Source organism: Aquila chrysaetos, chromosome 18, assembly GCF_900496995.4.
Source record: "Aquila chrysaetos chrysaetos chromosome 18, bAquChr1.4, whole genome shotgun sequence".
Lineage (NCBI taxonomy): Eukaryota > Metazoa > Chordata > Aves > Accipitriformes > Accipitridae > Aquila > Aquila chrysaetos.
Genome location: NC_044021.1, coordinates 3643126 through 3657899, shown reverse-complemented (window position 1 = coordinate 3657899; position 14774 = coordinate 3643126). Strand labels below are relative to the sequence as shown.

General features: G+C 36.0%; 1 protein-coding gene across 1 annotated transcript in view; it reads left to right on the top strand.

The window, feature by feature from the left end:
- DNAH5 (dynein axonemal heavy chain 5) overlaps window positions 1–14774 on the top strand; it is a 148247-nt gene that overhangs the window by 108891 nt on the left and 24582 nt on the right. Inside the window, exons 55-64 of the mRNA XM_030042131.1 lie at window positions 678–945; window positions 1533–1764; window positions 3348–3462; window positions 3733–3909; window positions 7605–7808; window positions 9240–9419; window positions 10331–10468; window positions 11015–11150; window positions 12594–12910; window positions 14212–14367. Coding sequence (XP_029897991.1) covers window positions 678–945; window positions 1533–1764; window positions 3348–3462; window positions 3733–3909; window positions 7605–7808; window positions 9240–9419; window positions 10331–10468; window positions 11015–11150; window positions 12594–12910; window positions 14212–14367 — 1923 coding nt within the window. The remainder of the gene's footprint in view (window positions 1–677; window positions 946–1532; window positions 1765–3347; window positions 3463–3732; window positions 3910–7604; window positions 7809–9239; window positions 9420–10330; window positions 10469–11014; window positions 11151–12593; window positions 12911–14211; window positions 14368–14774) is intronic.

Genomic DNA, 14774 nt, shown 5'->3' with positions numbered 1-14774 from the left:
TTTATATGTCAAGGGGCACACTTCCACAAACTGAAACTCAAGTGCTTTTTATCATTACAAGATTATAAAAAATTGAAACAGTCCATTATACTAGGTTAGAGTGAGATAAAGCTATTGTAAAATTAAGAATGAGCATCATCATTCCATACAGAGAAATTGTCTAAGTCAGACCCTTTTAAATGTGTTCACAAGCAGTCAGGGACATGAGAATAGCTTAAAAAAAAAAGTGAGACTTGGGGAATATCACTGAAGTTTAACAAAATTGTCTGTTAAATTAAATATCTCATTAGTGTACAATTAGTTTTTGTATGGTAAATTTATGTCCAGCATGGACGGGATGGCTTTTATTATTTGTTTTTATTTATTTATTTATTTATTATTTCAGGGGTGTGTTTCAGAGTAATTCCTACTAGTTATTAGAATATTAAGAGAAGAAAGCAAAGCCGTTATACATGGATTCTTTGTTTTTCACATGGGAGAGTGGGTTTTACTTTTACAGCAAGTTAGGTTTCATTGTGTTTAATGGAATCACTTGAGTAAAAGTTCTGGTTTAAAGGACTGGGGCGTGTCCTAATGACTTCAGTGTCTGAAATGCTATGTATTAAATGAACTTTATGCTATATGCTCTATTTTGGATCATCTCATAAAGTGTGAAAAAATCTTCCTTTTTCTCAAAGGTGTCAAACTTATTTGTACGTGATGAAGTAGATGAGATCATTAGTGATCTCATACCCACCTTCAAAAAGGAACATCCACGTAGACCTCCAGCCAGTGAGGTTCTGTATGACTACTTCATGACCAGAGTCCGTCAGAACCTTCACGTGGTTCTTTGCTTTTCACCAGTAGGTGAAAAATTCCGAAATAGGGCCCTGAAGTTCCCTGCTCTCATTTCTGGATGCACTATTGATTGGTTCAGCCGATGGCCTAAGGATGCTCTAGTGGCAGGTGGGTGTAGGTTTTGTCTTTGCAGATATTTAATTCTCTGATTGATAGTCACAAAGTTGTTTTAGTTGCTTTGAATTTTGGCAGCACACTGGCAGAAGAAACTTACTTCGTTCTTAAACTTGTTACAGATGTTTTCTTCTTTAAAGCTGGCTGTATTAAACTGTTGAAATATTTCTAACAGAGGAGGGGCTTTGAACACAGTTTGAAGAAAAACTGCCCTTGAAGATGGCTTAAAGGCATTAGTAAAGAAGGCAAAATACTACTAAAGAAAGATTATTAGTGACTGTGCCTGTGATCAGGCATACAGAGGAAGGCTGTGATTACCCAGTCCCTGGCAGCTAGCAGTTAGGTTCAGAGAGAAAAGCAGTTGCACACTTTGGAGGTGAAAGAATACCAGATCCCTGGCTATACTTTTTACTGAGAAGTGTGGAATAATGTTAACAATCTGGAGAGTGAAGACAACTGGGGTTTCAGAAGCTGGGTGAAAGCTGACATAATAGATGCTGACATGTTTTATATTGCCTTGTTTATAAGCTAAGAGTTTTTCCTGAATATTTAATTACATATATGTTTTAATTTTTCCTAAGTATCTGAACATTTCCTGTCCTCATTTGATATGGACTGCACTGCCGATACAAAGAGGGAAATTGTTCAGTGTATGGGCTCATTCCAGGATGGAGTGGCAGAGAAGTGTTCTGATTACTTTCAAAGATACAGACGTTCTACACATGTGACCCCCAAATCCTACCTGTCCTTTATTCAGGGATATAAAACCACGTACAAAGAAAAGCATGCTGAAGTGCAGACGTTAGCAAACAGGTAAACTGCTCAGTTTACTACTGTCTTTCTGTAGTGTTCTTCCCCAAATAGGTATATTCTGATATGGTTTGTTTCAATGCATGGCTTGTCTCTTTGCACAGCAAAAGGATTATTTTCTTTTTAATTTCCTTAAATTGTATAAAGGAGTAACTTGAGTAAATACTATAGTTGCTCTTGGAATAAATATAGTTAAAGACTATATATTTTTTTGAGGGGGAAAAAGGGTAGTAATGTATGAAAAAGCAAGGTGGTGGGGAAAAAAGGTGAATATAAATCATTCCCATGTTTTTTTAATGAGTAAAAGAAAACATCTGCATGTAATTCCATAATATATTCACAATAGCGTTTCATTTACCAGAGAGCAACTTTTGTTTTCTTGCTAAACAGTTGCATTCTCCTGATATGAACATGTAAGAAATACCCTTGGTGGCTTTGGTTTTGTGATCATAGAGCGTAATTTAGGCTGCTGAGTTTTTTACTTGTAGATTATTAGAGTGGTTTTGATATATTCATACTCCTTTCCAGATACTTTATTAAACTAATGAAGTCTGTTTGCAGATTTATTTTCATATCAGAAATACTCAAATAGAATGTAAAATTAACATTTAGTGTATCAGCTGGTATCACCCTTAAGAAAAACTGTCTTCTCAATTTTAAAAGATTGGCACAAAGAGCTGGAAACCTTTAAGAAAGACTTAAACTAGTTTATTTCACTTTGAAACATTCTTTGGCTTCAAAGCCAAATTGAGTTAGAAATCTGTAGTTACGTTGTGGGTGAAGACTTGTAAAACAGAGGGGTCTGGTCCTGTTTTCTATCTTCTGATGCCTCAACTGTACCAGATTAGTTCACGCACGTCAATTTGTTTCACTTAACCTTAGTTGCACAGTCTGAATTGCTTTGGCAGGTGTTACTCTTCATCTGTTCTCCTGTATTTGTTTAGCTGTCCAAGTACTGCTTAGCCTTTGCAATAGCAGCCTCTGTAGAGGCCACTTAAACTTGTCTGGAAAGTCCCAAGTGAGGACTTCTTCGACACACAGACAGCACTGTTGAAGGGGCATTTTAATGCTGAATGAGAAGTTTTATCTCAGTGCTATTTTTCAGTTACTCTGTTTTGGTTGGTCTTGATTTCAAGACTTTGATTTTATTAGACTTTTCAATATCGTCTTCAAACAAGAAATAGTGATTTGAGATATTTTTCAGGATTCTAGTGATCAGAAAATGTTTCTGCTGTATAGAACTCAGTCATTTCAGTATCAGGTTGGAGCTCAGCAGAGATGGTGACGTATATGGAAGCAATGTATAGGGTTTTTATGCAACAATAAAGGCATACAGTTTGAGTTGGAAGTGGGTAAAATTTCAAGCCACAGACTATGTGTAATTCTTTATTGTTCACTTTCTTGATTCTGAAGACATCATACGCTTGTGTGGAAGTTTCTGTACAAGTTTTATTTTTGGTGCAAAACATCTTTTGCTCGTGTTCGTTCTGGTTGATGTGGTTCCTTGTGTTGATGGAATAATTTGGAAAGTGGCATGTAAATTACATAGGGAATTACATGCTGGTTATTTTGCTTTTTAACTCCAGAATGAATACTGGACTGGAAAAGTTGAAAGAGGCCTCTGACTCAGTGGCTGCTCTAAGCAGAGAGCTGGAGGTAAAAGAAAAGGAACTTAAAATTGCCAATGAAAAAGCTGACATGGTATGTACAGCCTTCAAAGTGTATTGCTGTTTGATTTTTTTTTTTTTTTTTTTTTGCTAGTCTTTATGCTGTTTTGAAAAGATTAATCAAGAGAAGTTAAGTTTTGGGGAAAAAAGGGATCTTGGAAACTTATAACAGTGATGAAAGTCATCTTGTTTGAGTTCTCTGGTTCTGGAATTCAACAGATAAAATTTTACAACAAAAATTAATGCCTTCTTCCAACTAGGTGTTTTCTTTAATATTTGCCATGTGGGTTTTCTCACATTCTAGGTATTGAAAGAAGTTACTGTAAAAGCTCAGGCTGCTGAGAAGGTGAAAGGTGAAGTTCAGAAAGTGAAAGACAAAGCTCAAGCCATTGTAGACAGTATCTCAGTTGACAAAGCCATTGCTGAAGAGAAGCTGGAAGCCGCTAAACCTGCTTTGGAAGAGGCAGAAGCAGCCTTACAGGTTAGTACTTGGACCATGTATAACATTATTTTACTGCTAAGATGGGTTTCTTTGAAAAGAAACGTAAGATTGCAGGTGCATTGTGTAACTCATCAGTTGACAGAAAATGTATGCAAATAAATGTAAGTATTTTGAGGCTTTTTAGGTTCAGTTTTGTTTTTCTTTTTCCACCTGAGTACCAAACCCAAAATAGGCAGTTTTTCAGAAATGGGCAAGTTTTAACTTTTATTTGAAACTATAGTTGATATATGATGTGCTGCAGGTCGATATTAGACCAGTAACTGAATGTTGATACTGTTGTAAAATAGCTTGTGTGCAATGACTGAAGAAGTGCCTTCCATGTAAAAACAGTATAATTCCATCCAAAGCTAAACCTCTTGTTTTATTTAAGTTTTCACCCATGAATTGCATTTTGAATAAGTTTGCTGATCCACTCTCTTCTGCCTTCAAAAATAATTTTTTCTTCTTATGGGTTGTGGCATTACCCAGATTTCTAGTGTTCACCATGGGACTTCATGTCTTTCAACATACTCTTTTTGTAAAGCTTTTTTAATAGAGTGATAACACTCTGCCCATGTCTTTATAAGATGCATCATCAATGATGAAAAAAGATTAATTTTTGTTCATCTTGCATAGTATTATGTTTTAATATCTGTTTATCTAACTCTATATGAGAATGTCCCTCAAGGCATTTCTCTTGTGAGCAGCACTAGTGGGATCTGAAGTAAATCTAATATTAGAGGCTGGCATCTCAAGAGCTAGAAAAGAACGAAGGAAAAACCTGAAAGATAGATAAACTTCAAACGTTGTTATGTAGATTTACTTGAAGGTTTTCCCTTCCCCTTGAGAGGCTGCCGACAGTTGTGATGGTTAAAGACTATTGTGATGTTCCTTTAAATCAAAGTCTTCAAACTCTAGTATAAATAAGTTTTCATAGATCTTCTGAATGATTTCACTTTGAAGGAGAGGTGCTAAACAATCTTTGACTGCCATGATTCTTGAAGGGCAGAGCAGAAATGTCTAAATGCAGGCTGATGACATGACAGCTGATAAGAACGGAAGAAGAGAGTGAGTCTGGATCATAAGATCCTGATACTTAGCTACAGAGGAAGGTAAAAAAAAACAAACCCAGAGGTGGGCAAGCATTCTGACAAGTGCATAAGCAAACAATGCTAACGGGGCACTCTCTGAGGTATGCAAAGAACACCAGTGTCCTGTGTCCTGCCCTGCATCTTATTACAGCTTACTTTCTGGTTTTGGCTAAAGTTACCAAATCAAAACCATACCGCTCTTCTTCAGATTTTGGATTCTAATAAACAGAAATCTGTTTTTAAGGAAATGCTATACTAGCATTATTGTGAGACTTCACAATGGGGTAAGGTAGTTGGGTTTTGTTGTGGTTTAACCCCCACGTGGCTGCTCACTCACTTCCCCCACACCCAGTGGGATGGGGAGAGAATCGGGCGGGGGGGAAGCAAAACTCATGGGTTGAGATAAAGATAGTTTAATACAACAGAAAGGAAGAAAATAATAACGATAATAATAAAAAATGACAATAATAATAATAATAATAATAATAATAAAAGAATTGGAATATACAAAACAAGTCATGCACAATGCAATTGGTCACCACTTGCCGACCGATGCCCAGTCAGTTCCCGAGCAGTGATCCCCCCACCCAGGCCAACTCCCCCCAGTTTATATACTGGGCATGCTCTCCCATGGTATGGAATATCCCTTTGGCCAGTTTGGGTCAGCTGCCCTGGCTGTGTCCCCTCCCAACTCCTTGTGCCCCTCCAGCCTTCTTGCTGGCTGGGCAAGAGAAGCTGAAAACCCCTTGACTTGGTATAAACACTACTTAGCAACAACGAAAACTTCAGTGTGTTATCAACATTCTTCTCATACTGAACCCAAAACATAACACTGTGCCAGCTACTAGGAAGAAAATTAACTCTATCCCAGCTGAAACCAGGACAGGCTTAATCTTGAAATGCAAGAATTTGCTGTAATAAATTGCTTTGCCTGTGTCTAGAGGGGAAAGGAAAGCTATGATAAAAGCAAGCCGATCAGCATGCATATCTGTATTCTCAGCATGCATTCATTCATTCAGAAACTCATTTAAGCAAGAAAATTCTCTGTATGAGTCTGTATAGGGCTGCATCTTTCCAAAAATTAATCTCTCAATCATTACGGATTTGCAGGTTTCCAGCTATGGATTCCTATAAAGGAATTCTGCTTGCAGTGTAGACAAATGTCTATTAAAATATTGATGAATAGAAAGGTTGCTTCTCAAATAAAAAAAAAGTCTGTGGCTGGTTATTTCACTCCATTTTTGGCATGTTTTAGGACTGCTAAATGCCATGTTAGGATACAGGTGGGTACAGAACAGTATATAAGCATTTTTAAACATATAGCGAGATTAATTTTTTAAAGTTTTGAGTAAGAATTGTCAAAGTTCAATAAAACTTAATTGCATTTTGCCCTGCAATTAAAATGGCACATTAAATGCACAACTAGAAGTAAATAAACAAATTGAAATTAAATGCAGTTCTTTTGCCACAATTTGGATGGTAGCAAAAAAGGCTGGGCTGAATTTCCTAAAGGTCACCAAGAAACACTGGTTAAAGCTTCCACATATACCTGGAAAAACTCTAATGAATTATCAGGTGCACACTGAACTCAATGAGCAGCAAAATATTGAAAGGAGACAAAAGGCAGGCAGAAGGAAGGTGATCAGGATAATCTTCAATAATTTACAATCCCTTTCTTGAAGTATAAACACATTTAACTAAAATCTTGCTTTATGAATTCCCAGTGAGGCATGTGCTAGGCTAGAAGCAAGGTGTCGTACCACCTGCAATAAATAACCTGTTGCTTACTGTTTGTTACTGTCATGTACTCAGGCTGATCAAACTGCCTGTGAATAAGCAAAGCTTCTGATCCAAGTTATGTCTGTTATGGGAGTGGGCCTGTCCATCAGCAGTTACCATTGTTCAGTGTTTTTTTGCTCTGTATGTGGTGCGGTATGCACTACTGCTCAAATCAGTGCTTCTCTAAGGAGACATCTTCAGTACTTTTCCAATATTGCTTTCTGATTCATGACATACGCAAGAGTTACGAGTTATAGTATTAGATTTGCACCCTAGGCTTAGCCTTACTTAATAGGGTCTACGTTTTCACACATTATTATAATTTATTTGTTTTTCTCGCAGGCCTGCTTCTGCAACAGGAACATTGCCAGTAAGGTGAATCAGAAGGTGCAAATCTATACGTGTGTCAGGCTGCCTCACCGGTTTCCTTAATTCACCTTCATTTGCCAAATATCAACCAAATGTATTTTCCTTTCTAGACTCAGTTTCTGGTCAATAGGTTTGCATTTTAAAAAAATAGGTAAAATTTCAAGATGTTTCTGTTTTGTTCTTTGTTTTGTCAAAAATGTGCATGGTAGTTTTAAGCTTTTAGGTGCTGCTGTGGAGGTGGCTGAGCTGAGGTTTCCTGGTAGTTGCTAGGAGGTAGCAGTGAAAATCTGGTTGGAGGGTCCTTTTAGCTTCATGCTTTTTAGAGGTAAAATTTTTTTCAATCAAAAATAAGTTTTATCTTCTCCAGTGGATTAATACTGTTGGTGAGCTTGTGCTCTATGTCTTATTAAATAAACAATAATAGTAATTGCTTTACCCTTTGTTTTAAATTCATAGACAATAAAACCTGCAGATATTGCCACTGTCCGCACACTGGGTCGACCTCCTCACCTCATTATGCGTATCATGGACTGTGTGTTACTGCTTTTCCAGCGAAAAGTGAACAATGTAAAAATTGATCAGGAAAAATGCTGTACCATCCCATCATGGCAGGAATCTTTGAAACTGATGACAGCAGGGAACTTCTTACAGAACTTACAGGTGCTTGTGCAACCTTGGTTTTGATATTTTTTAATTTAAGAAAATACAAGACAGGGTTTTCTCTGGTGTTCGTAGGAGAACAAATGTGCAAGGGGAATCAGACACACAAGAGATCTGAAATGTTAAGGGCTTAAAAATAAGTATGTCATAATGAAATGAACTTGAATCCTTCTGGCAAAGTCAGGTCATAAATCAATTATAGTTTCTCCTAAGTAAGGCAATGAAATTACTTTGTGACAAATGATTCAAAGCTTTAAGCATTTGGTTTGAATAGCCATTGCTTATCTGTTCCATTAAAGCAAAGTTGATAGAAAACATCTTTTTTCTGGTACCTAACTTTTCAATAATTTTCCGCATTGCAACTTGTGCAGTGGCCTGGAAAAGTGTAGTTGATTATTGGGATGTACAAAATCAGAATTTTTTTAAATTTGGGATTTTCAGCTCCATAGCATGTGTCTGGGGAAATGGGAAGAGTAACTAGTGAGTAAATCCCTGTTCATAATTTAAACTAATAATATTATGATTAATCTCCTCAGAATAAATTGTACATTGTCCTGCCCCACTGGATGTTGTTATCTCAGATTTCTGCATTTTGAGGAGTTTGCTCAATCTGTCTCTCGTCCAATGGGAAATCACAGATGGCAGGCTTGACCAGCTTTGTGTGGTTGATAGTGCCATGGATGCCATTTTTGTAGTATTCACATTGCATCTACTCGTAAGGATTTTTAATTTACTGAAGCGCTTCAACATGAGTTGCTTGTGCATAAATAAACCTATTTGTGCTTCAGGGAACAGCTATTTTTCAAGTTCATCACTGATGGACTATCATTATACCTTGTAAATATATCTTTAAAGACAACCAAACTTATATAGAATATTTGACCATCAAAATAAATTTGAGGGAGAAAATTGAGAGCTTTCAGGGATGAAAAATGGAAGAGATGTTTTTTGGAGAAGAGAGGGTCAAAATCGATTCTTAAAATTGAAACACATTCCACTAATGAGATAAGGTAGTTTAAGGAGAAGATACCTGGCTTGCTCTTTGAAAGGACTGTCTTGTAGAATGTATGTTTATGAACCAGAGCTAAGGTTTTCCTTTTCTTTTTGAAGATTATTTACTTATTCAGTCTAAAGGAAAACAGAATTTCAAGCAGGATATTAGTGATATTTTCTATCAACAATTAGCTGTGTAACAGTAATGGATAGTGTAAGATAGTGAAGAACATAAGTGAAGGCAAACTTTTTTCGATTTTGTAAGAATATAGAACAGACTTTGGCAAGCTCTCAAAGATGCATGAGACAGAGAACTTCATATTAGCTGTTTGTAAGTAACACTTGTGATCTTGGTAGCATTCTCTGTGGGCTGAAATACATATATGTATAGTTTACATGTATTACATACATTATGTGTATTGCACTTTTTTTTTTTAGCAATTTCCAAAGGACACAATTAATGAAGAAGTGGTAGAACTTTTGAGCCCTTATTTCGAAATGGCGGACTACAACATTGAGACAGCTAAGAGAGTATGTGGGAATGTTGCCGGCCTTTGCTCATGGACCAAAGCTATGGCTGTATTTTTTTCCATTAACAAAGAAGTATTACCTTTAAAGGTAAGTCTCTTAATCAGTGGGAGGCACACAAACACCCTTTGCTCCTTCCCTTCCCCACCTGTGTGCACTTGAGGATTTCATCTGCTGGAAACATCAGCTGCCTTATTCCAACTGGTGCATGCCTCTCTAGGAATTTATTATCTTGAAAATAGTAACTCTACAGTAAAATGCATTTCAAATGTACTACCACTTGTAAGTTGTCAAAATTATGAGATTGTGCAGTTTTATGCACAAAACCCTTCTGAATGGGGTTGAAGCAGCTGTCATCTAGTTTAATTTTGCTAATACAATTGCTTTACCTTTATTAAGAATTAAGTAGGAAAAAACTTGAGATCTGGTTCTTTCAACATTCCAGATCTCAGTTCATAAGAACACATGTACAGACACTCTGTTCTTCAGTGTTATTTAGAGAAAACCAGACCTAAATAGTTGTTAAAAGGTAAGAATGAAAGTCAGGAAGAACATGGTCAAGCATGATTTTAACACAGAATAGCTTGTTTTTATAATAAGAATGACTGAGAGGGAAGCAAGATTTGTAGTTACAGGTAGTATCTTTCATTAGACAAAGCATGTTGGTTGGAGAAATCAAATAGGCTTTTAGTGGCACCAGTCTTTTTTGCAGGCCAGATCAGACTATCTTTTGTGTCAGATGGAGAATGGCTGGTATTCTCAGAAGTTTTTCTTACTAGTTTTTCTAATTGATGTTGGACCAACTGCTTAACTGCAGCTACCTGCAATAAGAAGTTAGTTTGTTGTAAAATTCAAATAAGAGGTTTTAATGAATGATGAAATCTCTGCTGAGCAGGTTGATGAAATGATTGAAATGTACAGTAAAACTTTGAGATGCATTAGAGTGAATGCTTTGAGATGATGTCTGTATGAATACACTTACATATTTGTATGCTTCCTAGGCTAATTTAGCAATCCAGGAGAATCGTCTAACGACTGCTATGCTGGATCTGCAGAAAGCTCAAGAAGAACTGGGTGCCAAGCAAGAAGAATTAGATATTGTGCAGGCAGAGTATGAAAAAGCAATGAGAGAAAAACAGGTAAACTGCTCTTCACAGAAGAGAAGTTGCCACCCTTACTTTAAGGAAAACTTAACGCATTCTCTCAATTTCACTATTTTTCCTTGGAAAGGATGTTGATGGACAGAGGATAAGAGAGATGTTATTTGGATACTGCCTCTTTGGATCTCACCTCTCTCCTTTGCCACTGATCCTCTCTCCCGCTTCCTCCTACCTCCTCAGAAACTATTTTATTTGGATTTGTTTAGCACCTACTACTGTGACGTCAAGTTTCATTAAAGTATATTATCTGTGTATAGCATTTCACATATCATTTAACATGTATGCCAACATGAAAGCTGAGAGTAAAAATATTAAAAAGTCGAATCACATTTATGACAGTTGATAGTTTTTCCTGATACATTTTTTCCATCCCATTTTCCCTCCTTCTCTGCATGATGGTATAAGTGTTTGAAAATATATTTTTAAGCTGTTGTTTACCTACTGGTTTAATTAGATGTAGAGATTTTTCTGGCCTATCAGATACATGACTGTAAACGGTATTTCTTGCTGTATGTTTTTCTCTAGACTTTGCTTGAAGATGCTGAGCGTTGCCGTCATAAAATGCAAACTGCTTCAAGTCTTATAAGTGGTTTAGCAGGTGAAAAAGAGAGGTGGACAGAGCAGAGTAAAGAATTTGCCATTCAAACCAAGAGGCTAGTGGGTAAGCTTTTGTCCACACCTTTGAACTTGGAAGTTAGTCACTTGAGTTGCGATGGGTAGTGAAACTGAAAACATTTGAAATTTCAAACTTTTCCTTTGTAGCTTAGCTTCCCTGTTGTTAAAATAAGGGTAATTGTTATTAATTCTCTTGCTAAAGCACTGCTATGTAAAAAATACAATATAAGACTAAAGTTCATATTTAAAAAAAATAATACAGTAACTATATATGCTGTGCGTAGCCTTTTACTTGACATGTATAACATGCAGTGCATACTTGGGACACTGTTTTAACTTGACTGATGTTTGTAGGCAGCAGTCCAAAGAGAGTGATATGTTAGCAAGTGCCAATAAAGTGTCTATAACTGAGAATACATATGAAGGAGAGGAAGACTGATATTCAGGCACTGGCATTTTTATGCAGAAATCAATATTTTTAAATGCATTTACTAATGTTCATAAAACTTTTGTTTCTTTGAAGTTCATTTTTATTTTATAAATATGCACTTGTAAACGAAAGTACGTTGTAATAAAGAATTAATTTATTAGTTAGATCACGTAAATGAAATTTATCTTGTCCTTTACTATGGTCTGAAGTTTCTTCTCTGACTTCTGCCTTGAAATGCTGTAAAAAGCGTTGTATAGGTTATATTTTAGTAGATAGGTTGTCTTGTATTTGCTGGTGTAATATGTGTATGTGTATTATAAACTTACTAAAAATGAAGAATACCTTCCCCACACACTCATCATGTGTTTTCTAAAGATAACTTGAAAAAGTCTAAAAAATATTAGTACTCAGTATAAAAGTACAGTATCTTCTCCATTTTGAATCCTGCATTCTTACTTCGGAGGTACAAAAAAAAAAAAAGTAACTGTGGTGTCATGAAACTTAGGAGGGCAATTTTGAAGCTGACCAGAAGATTAAAACTTGTCACACTTAATACCTCTATAATGATGTCTACTACAATTTTTTTAGTAGTAGTAGTAATAATTGTAATTGATTTGTTCTTAATTAGTACTCCTAATTGAAGGTTCTTTTCTCCCCCCAAAATATTGTTTAAGCCTGTTCTCATGGTTGTGCAAGAAAATGATGGAATTGGAAGTTTATGAGTGAGTTTATTCTGCCATGTCCTGCTTGTGCAGGATGTGCTGTTTGGAATAGTTGTGTGCGTTGGGTTGAGCTTGGTTGGCTGCCAGATGCTCATCTCTTGATCCCTACAGTTGCATTGTAAGGATAAAGTAAATGTGGCGTCTACTGAAATGTAGCATTATCTTGCTATGTAACGAGCCTTGGGAAAAAGGCTGATTTTTCTTCTTTATGGGTCAACGTGTGTTCTTCGGTTACCAGGCAAACCATGTAATAACTATAGAAGGAAGCAGCTTATTTGTGAATAGAATTGGCGAAGTTGTAATATTTTGTTTTCTTTTCTTCCTTTTTCTCTTGAAGGTGATGTACTCTTGGCTACAGCTTTTCTGTCCTATTCTGGTCCTTTTAACCAAGAGTTTCGCAGCCTGCTATTAAATGACTGGCAAAAGGAAATGAAAAGCCGGAAAATCCCCTTTGGTAACAACTTGAACCTCATAGAAATGTTGACTGATGCTCCAACTATCAGTGAATGGAACCTGCAGGGATTACCAAATGATGACTTATCCATACAGAATGGAATCATTGTCACTAAAGCATCTCGTTATCCTTTATTAATCGATCCACAGGCACAGGGTAAAATCTGGATTAAAAATAAGGAAAGCAGAAATGAACTTCAGGTAATAGGAATGCTGGTGCTTTTATAATCCCTAGGAACTCCTAGCTTAAAAAACCATTATAATTCAGTGATTCACATAATACTTAGCAAATGCCTTTTATATAAAATGCCTAGTCTGGACATAAAGGACATCTCAGATATATTTTGGTAGAATTGAGATTTGGCTAGATATGAAAATGTATATGTGAAGCTTGTTGGTACCAGTGATCCATTTGTTTAATGAATTTATTTTAATGAAACATAAACTGCTGGAAAATAGCCTGGATGGGTAATGTCTGATAAGGGCTGAAGCATGTTTGCAGAATACTATAAGCATTAGAAAAAAACCCCCGAATAAGTGTTTAATGCAGGTTCATATAAACGTTTAAAAATGAAGATGCACAGCATGATATTTTTATCATCTTTTAATCAGAAGTTATTGGTACTTTGTGTGGTCTTAGCATGCATGTCAGGTGCTAAATATTCTGCAGATACACAGGGAAGACACTATTGCAACAACACGCACTCTGAGGCAAGATACACCAATTAAATGCAAACGGGAAAATAGGAGGAAGGAAGTCCTTGCTTGCTACAATTATGATTGCACCAGTAAACCAGCTTTTTAAAGCTATGCCTGAAAAAGAGAAAGGGGAGTTTGAAGGATGATAATAGAGTGGCTCTGCGAGTATTACTAGGAAATGACTTTCATTCATGTTGATTGTTACCTCAGTGTGGAACCCTTTAATGGTTGCCTGGCTAGTTATGTTAAAAAAGGATTATTAGACTTTAACTATGGAGTTATAAACAAACTAAGCTGAATGTGCTTTTGTACATGTTGAAAATTAATCACAGTTTTACTGAGGACTACTTTTTAAAGCAAAGACTATTTAATGGCTCGTTCAATGTAACCCTCTAATTTTCAAGGCGGGGGGGGGGGAAAGAGCTCTAATCTTGGAATTGACCTTGCTGCAGTTTGACTTGGGGATGTTAGCCAAGATAAAATTGAAGGTGATAAAAGGTTCCTGTGAATTTCTGGCCCAGTTGCACTCATAGAGTATCAAAACTTAAAGTGCTCAGTGTTGCTTTGCTTCTACTTTTGTAGTTGAAAAATGGAAATTTGCATTCAATGGGACTTGAGAATATGGTACACTGATGCTACCTTTTCTTGTGTTTGCAATCTTTGCTTTAATCCTTGTCTAACTATAGGATCATTGTTTTTGTCAGTAATTTAAATAAAATGAAATAATTTATAAATATAAAGCAAAAAAAAAAGCTCAGTAACTGGGCACAACATAACATATAGGTCCATGATTGTATTTTTAGGTCACTTCTTTGAATCACAAGTATTTTAAAAATCACTTAGAAGACAGCCTTTCTTTGGGAAGACCTCTTTTGATTGAAGATGTTGGAGAAGAGCTTGACCCAGCACTTGATAATATTTTGGAAAGAAACTTCATTAAAACAAGTTCAGCCAACAAGGTAAAAGTAAAACAAATGAGCAAACAAGTGAAAACAGCCCCCTCCCCCACCTTGCCCTCAACAAAATAACTCCTAATAAGTATATGATTATGAAAGTTTAAACTTGTATTTAAATTTGATTAATGTTAATACCAAAAAAGAGTAGGGTTTGAGTTTAAGATCACAAATAGTTAATATATTTAACCTATAGAATTCCTTATCCCTTTGCTTATAATTTTTTAAAAATTAAATAATCTGTGAATAAGTCATTTAAAGTGTTCCTTAGATAGTCTCAATAAATTCTTTGCTTCAGATGTATAATTTAAAGCTGGATTTTTATGCCTTTGAACAGAAAAATATAACCTTTGTTTCTACATGCAGTATCTGAAAGTGTGTGTACTGATTGTTGGTATCTCAAGACTTCTTTT